We start from the raw sequence: 12,906 nt of genomic DNA, 5'->3' as shown, positions 1-12,906 counted from the left end.
AGGAGTTACACCATTTTACCTTTCAAATCCAGTGGCAGGCTGGGGAATTCTGTCAATTACACATGCCAGAATGCACAGATAGAAATACATGTCATTAGACGGTGGTAAGTGCAATTAATTTATAAATGTGCATGTTTCGCAGATCTGTTAAGAATTAATACCCCCACAAGAATGATGTGAAAGGATAGAATAGTGTCTATGACTCAAACGATGAGTCATGGGGTAGATTTTAACTTAGAATGGGTTTCTGACAGGAAATGCTCCAGTGAGTTGATTTCCCAACCAGCAGAGATAACAGGAGGCCATGGCGATTTTAATTGCCAAGCATCACTTAAATGCACCAGTCCACATCTGACCTAGAATGGGCAGGAAATGTGTGCAGAATGGCTGCTGGCAGAAAAAGATCAAGTGGCACTTGGCTGCTCATCAGCTTCCATGTAAGTGGCTTGGAAAGGGATTTGGGAAGTCTCACAGGAAAGTGGGAGCAGCAGGTGGGTGGGAGGGAGTCTGGGCCAGGGGAGGTTGTCACTTGCCTTGTGGGGTCTGGAGAAATAATTTTGGTCCCCCTAACCACGCAACTTAAAATTTTAGACTTACTTGAAGGTCTCGTCTGTCTTCAGACCTCGGTACAGACTGCTTTTTGCCTCACGGGAAGGATGTAACAACTTCCCTGTTCAGGTCCAGATTAAAACTGCATCATGGTCTCTTGGCATCATTGGAACCTAACTTGCATAAAGTTATGAAGAAAATTGTATACAGGTGCCTCATCTACCTGCAAAACAGGTTGCACCTCAACAGGACTAGGACCAATGTCCTCGCGGGGAGTGTGGTTGGGCTAAATATAACTTAAATTGGTAGGGGGATGGACACCAGCATATAAAAGTAGAAAAGAGGAATGAGGTACATAAAGGAATATGAGTGTTCCTTAGTACTAGAGAAGGAAGTAGTACTATATTAGATAGGAGCAGACTAAGTAGGACTACAAGGAATACAAAGACAGCTTTAGAATGCAGGTACGTAATGTGCGATGAATGAGGTTGGTGAGCTTCAAACACAAATAGCTGTATGGGAATATGATCGAGTGGCAATAACAGAAACATGGCGTAAAAATGGTGAGGACTGGGCACTTAATATTCAGGGATGCAAAGTGTTCAAAAAAGATATTGAAGGAAAAATGGGAGGTGGGGTGGCAGTACTGATTAGGAAAGATATTGTAGTGTTCAAAGAGGGGATGTCCTTGAGAGGGCAAGAACAGAATCCATTTGGTTAGCATTGAGAAGCAAAAAGCAGATGATTACACTAATGTGGGTATTCTATCGGCCTCCAAATAGTTGAAGAGAGAGAGGAGCAAATCTTAAGGGAAATCACAGCAATGTGCATGAACTATAGAGTGGTGATATTGGGGACTTCAATTATCTAAATATCCATTGGGATAATGTTCTTGTAAAGGGTAAGGAGAGGGAGGAATTTCTGAAATGTATTTAGGAGAAATTCCTTGACCAGTATGTTCTCGGTCCAACTAGGAAAGAGGCATTGCTGAATCTGATACTGGGAAATGATGTGGGCCAAGTGGACCAAATGTCTGTAGGGGAACACTTGGGTACGAATAATCACCATATCATAAGGTTTAGATTAGTAATGGAGAAGAGCAATGGAATGAGAAAGAATCCAACCACGGTAAAATGGAACCAAAGACTGACAGGAAAAACTGTAACGGAACAACGAGTGATCTTTAAGGAGGAGATGTTTCAGGTTCAGGCTCAGTACATTACACAAAGGAGAAAAGATAGGGGAGCCAAAGCCAAGCTCCTTGGATGAAAATGGAGATAGAGCGTATGATGAAACAAAAAAAAAGTGTATGATGCATGTCAGGTGAATTCTTTAAGCGAGAGCCAGGTCAAATACAATGAGTTGAGAAGGGAAGTGAAGAGGAAAATAAGACTGGCAAGGAGAGAATATGAGAACAGAATGGCAGTTAACATAAAAGGGAACCCAAAAATCCTTTACTGGCATGTAAATAGTAAGTGGATAGTAAGAGGCGGGGTGGTGTCTATTAAGGACAAAGAGGGTGATATATGCTTAGAGCTGCAGGGCATGGCTAGAATACTTAATAAGTACTTTATATCAGTGTTGACGAAGGAAGAGGATGCTGACAAATTATCGGTAGAAGAGGAGATGGTAGAGTTAATGGATGAGGTGAAAATTGATGGGAAAAATATACTGGAAAGGCTGGCTATGCTTAAAGTGGATAAGTCAGTTGGTTTGGATGGCTTGCATCCCAAGTTGTGAAAGGAAGTGGGAATGGAGATAGCCGAAGGTCTTGCCATAATCATCCAATCTTCCCTAGATGTGGAGAAGGTGCCAGAGGATTGGCAAATGTGACACCTTTATTCAAGAAAGGGTGTAAGAACATTCCTAGTAACTACAGGCCAGTCTGTTTAACTTCAGTGATGGGTAAGGTTTTCGAGACAATATCAGGGAAAGAATCAACAGACTCTTAGAGAGATTTGAGTTAATCAAGGATAGCCAGTGCGGATTTATAAAAGGCAAATCATAATTGGCTAATTTGATTACATTTTTTGATGAGTTATCAGAGCAGGTTGATGAAGGGAATACAATGGATGATGTCCATGTGGATTTTTTTTAAAGCGCTTGATAAAGTACTATATAAAAGCCTGGTTACCAAAACTGAGGCTCATAGAATAGGAGGATCAGTGTCCAATTGGATAAAAAACTTGGCTAATGTATGGAAAACAGTGAGTCGTGGTAGATGGTTGTTTTTCAGACTGGAGGATGATAGATAGCGGTGTTCCCCAAAGTGCAGGATCACTTCTGTTTTGATATATATGTATGCATGACTTGGATATTGGAATACAGAGTAAAATTTCAAAATTTGCCTTTGATACTCGACTTGGAGGTGTGGCAAACTGGGAGGATGATACAAATTGACTGCCACAGGACATAGGTAGGCTAGCAGAATGGGCAGACAAGTGACAGATGAAATTTAATACAGAGAAGTGTGAGGTGATGCATTATTGCAGAAGGAATAGGGAGAGGCAATAGAGACTTAACGGCACAGGTCTAAAGAGTGTGCAGGGACACAGGGACCTGGGGGTTCATGTACTCACATCCTTGAAGGTAGCAGAATATATTGAGAGTCGTAAGCAAAGCATATGGGTTTTTGGTGCTTCATAAATAGAGATATTGAGTACAAAAGCAAGGATGTTCAGTATCTGAACAGATAAGTAACTTTTTTGATTTAACTGTTCACGGACATGAATAAGGTTAAAAATTGACCTCCTTGTCTTGCACCATGCATTGATTGTTAAATGTACTCCATGCAATTAAATGGTGCAATTACTTTCCCACAGTTGTGCTGGAGCCTGCTAATCAGTTACCAGCCTGAATGGATTCTAACAATGACATTGTCTTATTTAGGGATGGGCCAGAGCAGACTACTCCTCAAATTGGACAATTTAGTGGAAATACAGCACTGGAGTCGGTCTACAGTACATCAAACCAGATCTTAATCAAATTCCACAGTGATTTCACAACAGGTGGCTCCTTCATCCTCAGTTACCATGGTTGGTTATTGCTTTGCATTCATATATATCTCTTCAGTATAACTAGATTAAGTAATCGAGTAATATCTTATTTAACTTTAAATTAGATAAGCTAATGTCTGCTGTGGTTTAACAATATTTAATGTTACTCCATTTACTAAATGTAACTAAGGCTTTGGCTTTTTTACTTTCCCATGGGGGGAAATAGGAGTTGAGGCAGTTAAAATGGAGTGGGGGTCTTACCTACTTATTTCCTGCTCCGCTCTGGCCAATTCCAATTTTAATTTACAGGCGAGAAGGGAACCCATCCTAAGCTAATGGGGTCCTCTATAAAAATGCAGGTTTGGCTCCAGCAAGGACTTTGGAAGCTGATCTGCCATTTTAACCTGTATGGTGGAGCATTGTTGGTTTCCCTAACACGTAAAATCTTTTGGAAACAACAGAGTGCCAGAAGCAGGAGCAGTAAACGGGGCAAATTTTACTGGGCCCCCGACGTCGGGAGTCATGGCGGGAGTGGGGGGGGGCCCGAAAAATACTCCTGGGAGAGGTCCGCCGCAAGCCTCGACACCAGGAAGGCCTTGCCCTATATTACCAGTAGCAGCGGGGCCTCATGGCGGCCCCCCGCCGCTCAGCGGCAGCATCACAATTTACATATGTTAATATATTATAATTAATTAATTAATCACTTACCTGCTGCCAGCCGTCCCACTGCGATATTCCGGTCAGTTGCCGGAACTCCCACACCACCGTTCAGAGATCCGAGGCGGAACACTGGTTGGGTGGGGAGAGCAGGTAAGTTTTCAGAGGAGGAGTTGGGGGGGAGTGGGGAAAACTATTGCAATTGGTGGAGGGGATGGTGGGAAGGGGTTGAAGGTAAAAGTTTATAAACTTTGGGGGGGGGAGGGCAATTAATAAATTGTATAGTCATTGGGGGTGGGTGGGAGAGGGGATTGAAACTTTTATTAAATTTTTCACTTTAATTTTATAGGTCTTGTAACTTTAAAAATTTAAACTAAACTGAAGGGCTGGAAGCCCTTTAAAAATGGCACCAGCGCCTGTGCGTTGGTGCCGGACACTGTTGCTGGGGATGGAGAGCATGGCCCGGCCATGTAAATGAGCCACAGTGATACTGTGGAATAAATCTTACGCGTGCGCCCCACTGTTTTTGAAGCCGAGATCGGCTGCGAGCTGGAAAAATTCAGCCCAACATGTCACTGGAGAATTGCTCCTCCAGGCCCCACAAGGAAGCAATGGGCCACTCATACCCTGGACTTCCCCTGACCCCCCTCACCCCTTGATGAGGATGCCCCTTATCTTGCGCAGAGAACTATTTCTGCGACTCCCCAGCGGCAGTCTCAAACCACTACCCCACCCCACACCCACTGAGTATCTGATTCCCTCCTGCTGGCCAGGCAGCCAGATTCATGTGGGAGTCTGTTCTTGCATATGAAAATGAGGCACAGGAGCTAAATTCTCACTCTCAGCCTCAGCATGTAGGCCCGTCACTTGTTCTTCTCCACTCCCCATTCCCGATGCCTATCCTGCCTCTAGTTAAAATCGAGGCCTTAAAAGTTCAGCATCATATAACCCCTATAAATCATATGTCTGTCTTTTAATTAAACGTTAGCAGAATGCTAAATAAGTTTTTCTCTTCTCATTACTTGTTATTAAGTTGTATACATTTATATTTACAATTACAATTTTGCTGCATATAGCAAAAAGAGGAAATTGTCCCTCCATTATTGCAAAAAAGTGTGCTTTGTAATTTATTATCAGGTATCTGGTTATAAAGTGGCAGAAGGGAATGATGGAACTTATCAGAAATGATGCAGCAGGGGTGCCTCCTGTTTTCAAGTGGAGCAGTTAGAACCATCGGAAAGTTATGGCATAGAAAGAGACTTTCAGCCCATCATGTAGGCGCTGGCTGAAAAAAATCAGCCACCCAACCTAATCCCACCTTCCAGCACCTGGTCCTTAGCCTTGCAGGTTACAGCACTTCAGGTGCAGGTCCAGGTACCTTTAAAATGAGTTGAGGGTTTTTGCCTCCACCACCGATCCGGGCAGTGAATTCCAGACACTCACCACCCTCTGGATGAAACAGTTTTTTCTCATGTCCCCTCTAATCCTTCTACCAATCACCTTAAATCTGTGCTCCCTGGTAATTGACCTCTGCGCTAGGGGAAAGAGCTCCTTCCTGTCTACTCTATCTCGGCCCCTTATAATTTTGTACATCTCAATTAAGTCACCCCTCAGCCTCCTCTGTTCTAAGGAAAACAACCCTAGCCTATCAAATCTTTCCTCATAGCTACAACTTTCAAGCCCTGCCAACATTCTTGTAAATCTCCTCTGCACTCTCTCCAGAGCAATTATGTCCTTCCTGTAATGTGATGACCAGAACTGTATGCAATACTCCAGCTGTGGCCGAACTAGCATTTTATACAGCTCCAGCATTACATCCCTGCTTTTGTATTTTATACCTCGGCCAATAAAGGAGAGCATTCCAAATGCCTTCTTCACCACTTTATCTACCTGTTCTGCCACCTTCAGGGACCTGTGGACATGCACTCCAAAGTCTCTCACTTCTTCGACCCCTCTCAATATCCTCCCGTTTATTGTGTATTCCTTTGCTTTGTTTGCCCTCCCCAAATGCATTACCTCAAATGTCTCCGGATTGAATTCCATTTGCCACTTTTCCACCCACTCAACCAAATCATTGATATCATTATAGAGTCTACAGCTATCCTCTTCACTATCAACTACATGGCCAATTTATGTGTCATCTGCAAATATCCCAATCAAGCCTCCCACATTTAAGTCCGAATCATTAATGTATACCACTAACAGCAAGGGACCCAACACTGAGCCCTGTGGAACACCACTGGAAACTGCCTTCCATTCACAAAAACATCCATCGACTATGACCTTTTGTTTCCTGTCACTGAGCCAATTTCGGATTCAACTTGCCACATTCCCCTGTATCCCATGGGCTTTTACTTTTCTGACCAGTCTGCCATGTGGGACCTTATCAAATGCCTTGCTAAAATCCATGTAGACAACATCCAGTTACGATTAATGGGAAGGCAGGCTGAAGATCGGGTGATTCTCCAACCTGTACTCCCACCAGGCATTAGGAGTGCAGGATTACAAAATTATCCTCAGTGAGTATGGACTCACAGAATCACCCTTCACTGATCAGAGATCTCTTAAGGTTGAAGAAACTGACTACTTCTATATGAATGTTCAAAGTATTATATAAGCTGTAAAACTGCATCTACAGCCTGGCTTCTTGTGACTTACCGAGTTTCCAGTATTTAACTAATTATTAAGTTGCCTGTTTGTAAGTTTTAAAATGATATGTTTATAATCAGAAAGTTATGTTGCAGATCAAGAATTCAAATTCAACCATGTCGTCAAGGAAGTATTCATAAACAAATTGATCTGTGTAAAATTTATCTGAAAGTCAGCACTGCACAGATAATTACTGTTTTTGCCTAAAGTGTGTGTGGTGTTTACTCTAATTCAAGTAGATTGGTCATATTTAAGGTCTTTTCATTGAACAAAAATCCTTTGTTTTCCCTCAAAACATTATTTGTATATAACATCGAATCTATTTTAGTAAATTACTACTAGTTATTTTGTAAGCTGCATCTGTGAATAATGAACTTTTGATTTTTGTAGCCTATCAGTTACGAATCTGCCAACCTCCATCAGCAATGCTGACTGGGCAAAATTTGACAGAGGATGAGGAGTTCGAGATAGGTACGCTTTTTAGATCTTGCAGTCCTCTGGATTCATGCTTTTGTATTTTGACTCTATTCTGTATCATTCCTCTGATTTCATTTTAAATCCATTTTAAGGATTACTAAACGAGAGAGACTTTGGAACAGTTCCATATCATACTTTACAGGCATTATAGCGTATGAGCACGTTAGACTTTCTCTTACAATTCCTTCCTTGTCCAGAGGCATTAGAGATGGCCTGATAAAGTTGTATAAAATGAATAATGGCTTGACAGCATGCCTATTGTTAGATTATTCCAGTTTAACAAACTGGGAAAGACCAGGAGACACAAGCTTTAACTATGTAAGAGTAGGAATAGACTGGATTCAAGGCAGTTTTTTTTAAACCATTCATGAGATATGGGCATCACTGGCAAGGCCAGTATTTATTGCCCATCTGTAATTGTCCTTGAGAAGATGGTAATGAGCTGTCTTCTTGAATTTCTGCAATTCATGTGATGATGGTACTCCCACAGTGTTGTTAGGTAAGGAGTTCCAGGCAGATTAGGGAGTTCTTTTTTTGCCAGAGAATAGTGAGTCTCTTGAATCCAGAAAATACTCTCTGACCTGAAATTAACATTGAGGCGGTGGCCCGGCCACTGGCTGAAAACTCAGGGGAAAGCCTGCCTCTGCCAGGCCTGAAAGCCACGCTGCTATTTTGCATGGCCCAGGCCCTTAATTGGCCTCAGTCGGGGCTTTTGCCTCTCTGAGGCAGGAAGTCCCGCCTCCAAGGGGGGTGGTGAGTTGAGAGCAGGGCAGGGGGATAGTTTTAGCGGGAGCAAGTGGTGCGGTCTTCCATGGTGCACAGGCAGCCCGATCAGGAGGACTCACAAGGAGGCCACCACGTGTTACAGGCCAACCTCCTCAGGTACTGAAGTGTCCGTCTGCTGCTGATAAAATACCACAGTGGCAGGAAGAGGGCCTTAAGTGGCACTTAATTGGTTTGCCACCTCCCTCACGACTGGTTAAAATGTGGCGGGGGCGGGTAGGCAGCAGGCACAGCACCCGCCTCCCCCCCTCAACCTCTCTCACGATTTTACGCCCCCTCGCCCCCTAGACCACTCCCAGGGGTTTGGGGGGGGCGATGTGGGTGGCGTTAAATGCTGACCTCTGTATGCCTTCAAGGAGGAAAGAGTGAGCTTGACCAGTTGTTGTCTTGACTGGGGTAGAAATTGCATCATATAGAAGGTGAGTGTCTTTATCAATAACCCTTGGTCCACATGGTCTCCTGATCGGATTTCGATAGCCTGAGTGGGTGGGTGAGGAATTTTCAAGAGCATTCTTTTTCCCATATTGGCCCAGTATTTTTTTCTCTTTTTTTTTCCTGTTCAGGAGATGACATGGCTGTTGTGGGGTGGAAGTCTTTAGGCATGATGCTGCAGCCATCATGTGGGGCAAGCTTAATGGACCAGCTGGTCTTCTCCTGTCCATCAATTTTATGTGTTCATACATTTATTTTAAATAGCTTAATGCCTTCATTAAAATAGAAGAGTGAATTTCAAACGAAAGTGTTAAACTTGCATACCTTAGTATTCCACAGCTTGACTCATGTCTCATTAACAAGCTAAAAATGAATATCTTATTATGAATAGTAACAAATTTGGTAGGCTTCTCATAATTGATAATGAGCTACCCTCACCTACTATTATCCATATAGCTGGAACATTTAAAAATCTGCTTAGTATGTTCCAACCTGATATGATTGGGAAAGAAAAATTAAAATGTGCAGGGGCAACTCACTAACCAAATTATTTATGCAGTTAAAGTATTTCATATTTTATAATGTTGATAAACTACTTAACTATTTGAAATATCAAAAATAGATTATTTTAATATGAACTGGAAAGATTATTTTTAAATGACTTCAATTAACTTAGAGGTTCCTTATTTACCTAAACAATTTTGCTGAAACTAGCTGTTAAAAGAGTCATAACTGACTTTAATGTAAACAGAAGATATTTTTAAAAAGAATGGTGAAATATTTGCCTCAAAGAATATTAATTTCAAAGTAGCTTCTGAGAATCCTATTTTCTGCCAAGTCAGGACACTGATTGATGTCAGTTGTCAGAGGTGCTTTATCAGTTGTAGACTATTTTTTTTCAACCACTATATTCAAATTTTGTATGGGATTGAGTTTGTAGCAAACATTTTCTTGTGAGATATCAGGGATAACGTTTTAAAGTAGTCTTTTAAAGACTAATGTACAATAAAAAATTTAAATCTAGTTATCAATGTAGCAAGGTTGTAACAATTACCAAAAAGAGCAAATGACCCAAGGTGTTCATTTGCTTTTGAGCCCAGGCTACTGTTAATTTTTCAAGTTGATTTGTAAATGTTATGCCCATTCAAAATGCTGAGTAATGGGGGCACTTCTTTCTGTTTGTAAACAGTATCAAATGTTTTCTGGACATGTGTATCGTAGGTTAGATGAAGGTTAAAGCTCTCATGATATCACCCCAGTCATGAGATTTTTTTCCCCTCTCTTTTTAGTATCTGCTTTTACATTTCATGTTATCAGAAACAGTAGCATTTTTACTGCTGTGATTCTCTATCCCCTAAGTTATAGTGAAAAATAAATTTCACCATATAGCTTTTGTAACCTCGAAACTTAACTATTCCAATGTTTTCCAGGTTTGGCCTCCCATCTTACACCTTCCATAAATTTGTACTCATCCAAAACTCTGCACCCATATTTTAACACCCACCTGAGTGCTATGATTCCCCGATTCTCTTGATTGCGATTAATAATATGCAGTTTTACTGCATAACTGCAACATAATTGCAGGTAAATTAATTGGCATTTGAACAGTGTTACTTGATTGACATTCAATATTGTGAATTTTGTGAGGCTCCCCTCCACAATTTAAGTACCATTTTAAATGTTCCACCGAAACATTAAGACCCATAAAGACTGGGCGCAGCAGAGTTCTTGGAACCTTAACTGCACAAATTGTCCTCTTTAAGGGAGAAGATACATTTTTAATTTAAATTTTGTGTTTTCCTGTACCTATGGCTGTGTATTCCTCCATACATTCATTAGTTTTGCATTTTTGTTCCCTCCCCCAATAGTGTTTCATTATTCTTGATTGCTACTGGCTTTGGTATTACATCTTACAAAAAGGTGAGAATGGGGAATCTTTTAGTGGTCCAAAAAATGCTGCATAATTGAGATAAGGAAGAGGTGTTAATGAGAGGTCAACAAATACTGATCTCATTTATCATGTTAAATTGTACCTGGACATGTCACAGGAGACCTTTCTTCAATGCCTCCACTTCATAAGGCAGGGTATCAGAATTTCCTGCACAGTGACCTTCAGGTAATAACTGGATCATGAACAATTCTTTCCTTAGAAGTTAAAGTTGTCACAACTTGAAGTTTTACTGCAACCATGTCCTTTTAATCCACCTCAGGAGGCATTTGCCACATCACCCACAATGTATAGATTGCAACAACCTATATATTTGCAACACCGTCATTTTTCTTGTGGATAGGAGGCATCAGCTGGATAGGAGATGCAATTTTCAGCACGTGGCATGACTCCCTTGAGTACAGAGTCACACCTGGTACACATCTATATATCATGGTTCTTCATTTCAACCCAATGACCTTCATGAAGAATAAGGGTTTATACTCAATTAATGTCCAGGTGGTATAACCGCAGAAACATAATTATATATGTCAGCAGCTGTTATCCAGGATGTAACTGTGATGCCTTTATTAGATGACAGACTCTGGTGCTCACATTATTTGGAGAAGAAACAACCTTGGGCAGATGCTTCTTACACCTCTACTCACTGCATCACTGACCCCATTGTGAAAGCCCCGGACAGCAGAAGAGCACTTCAGCATCTGTTTGGGGTTCCTCGACTGACACCTTAGATCCTTAGAGTGCTACATGCAACTTGAGTACAAAGAAAGCAGGTGTTCAAAAGGGCAGTGGTTGTTCCCGATGCTTCATTTGGCATCTTCCAGAGGGTATGGCAATTCACATCTGCCATGAAATATGTGCAGATGTGAGAAGCGCATTAACCCTCACCATGCTCCTGTTACTGGTACACTTATTACACAGTTGCATCCAGGTATGAGAAAACTGGGCAACTTCCCCATATGCCCACATTTTCAATTTTAGTTTGTTTCTAAGCTCATTCTTTCTCCATGGCATCCTGAAACTTGAAGTATTCTGCTTTTGTTAATAGTACGTATTTACTCTGCAACGTTGCAATCTCCTTTTTAAAAGCATCCCATTGTTGATCTTACAGTGTTTTTGCCACTTTTTCATTCTACTGCACCTCTGGCTTTTGAAAACAGGACGGAAAAGATGCATCGACTTTAGATCCTACAACTTATGTCTCATTCTTTCTGTCTCACCTTCACAGTAGCATTCAATTTCTCAAACAAGACTTTAGTGCTGGCGATATACTTCAGATGTAATTTCATTTTTAAAACAAGGGAAGCAAATTTTGCATTCCACCAAAGGGCTAGGGGAAAATTTTAACCTAACCTGCTGGTGGGAAACTGAGTTCAATTGAAAGTAAAATCAGGCAGAATATAAAAGGAGTGACTAATCCCATCCCACCAGTCTTCTACTAGGTTGGTTAGATTAAAATTAACCCCTGATGTCTGGAACAAAAAGACCTGGAGTGTTTCAAGGTATGTATCTTGAACATTGAATCCAATATAAATCTGTTGAGAATAAACAAAGTTCAAATTGCCTGTTTGAGCTCCATTTCCAGATAGACCAGCTATTTGACGTCTGGTTAGAAATGGACCGAGGGTTATAAGGACAGGTACAGATAAAGACGATTGAATCTGTGCGGAAAATGATAGTTCGTGAATGTTTGAGAACTTCAAAGTGTCACAAAAATGGATGTAACTAATCAGTGACAAACACATAAAGATATAATTTTAGAAAAAAATGTTGCTTGATTTATATTTGGTGGAGGAATCCCTATTTTACAGAATCTTTCCTCAAAAGATTAAATGGTATGGGCAGAGTCCGAGATCGTGCAGATTGCAAACAGTCTATGGAAGGATCAGGGTCAATGGGTCAAAGTGTCATTTATCTTTTCATACTTTATGTACTGATGAAACCATCAAGTATAGTACAAGTCTGCTACCTTTTTCCAGCAAAGTTAGCAAACGCCATCAACTAAACTAAAACAAAAAAGGGAACTTGTGACATATTCAGAATCTTCTTTAATTAGTAAATGGTCCACATGGCTTCTTCATTTGAGGATTTACTAATTTGAGCACATAATACTACCAAAGGGTAAATTTTCACCTTCACTACCTGGACAGTAATCTGTCAGAGCAGATTATAATGAGTAGAAAGAAACAGCCTGATTTTCAAGCAACGGTGGGTGATCTGCTCCAACAGATTATCAACCACACAGGGTGAAGATGAAACACCCATAACTGAGTTTCCATATAAAGTGAATATTCTCCATGGGGTGGGGGGGGGGGAGTGGGGGAGGTGGCCGGAGGATTTTCAAAGCAGGGTTGGGACTCGACACCCTGATGAATTCTGGGTCCCAACACCACGATGTCACAAGAGGCGAAGTCG

At 41.3% G+C, this 12,906-nt stretch overlaps 1 protein-coding gene across 1 annotated transcript in view; it reads left to right on the top strand.

Moving 5' to 3' along the window:
- The window catches only part of csmd3b (CUB and Sushi multiple domains 3b), a 2,327,439-nt gene that overhangs the window by 2,146,621 nt on the left and 167,912 nt on the right, over positions 1-12,906 (top strand). The window contains exons 44-45 of the mRNA XM_068032163.1: positions 3,439-3,584; positions 7,242-7,322. Coding sequence (XP_067888264.1) covers positions 3,439-3,584; positions 7,242-7,322 — 227 coding nt within the window. The remainder of the gene's footprint in view (positions 1-3,438; positions 3,585-7,241; positions 7,323-12,906) is intronic.

This window comes from Heterodontus francisci, chromosome 5, assembly GCF_036365525.1.
Source record: "Heterodontus francisci isolate sHetFra1 chromosome 5, sHetFra1.hap1, whole genome shotgun sequence".
Taxonomy (NCBI): Eukaryota; Metazoa; Chordata; class Chondrichthyes; order Heterodontiformes; family Heterodontidae; genus Heterodontus; species Heterodontus francisci.
The sequence above is the reverse complement of the archived record's forward strand: the minus strand, read 5'-3'. Positions and strand labels throughout refer to the sequence as shown.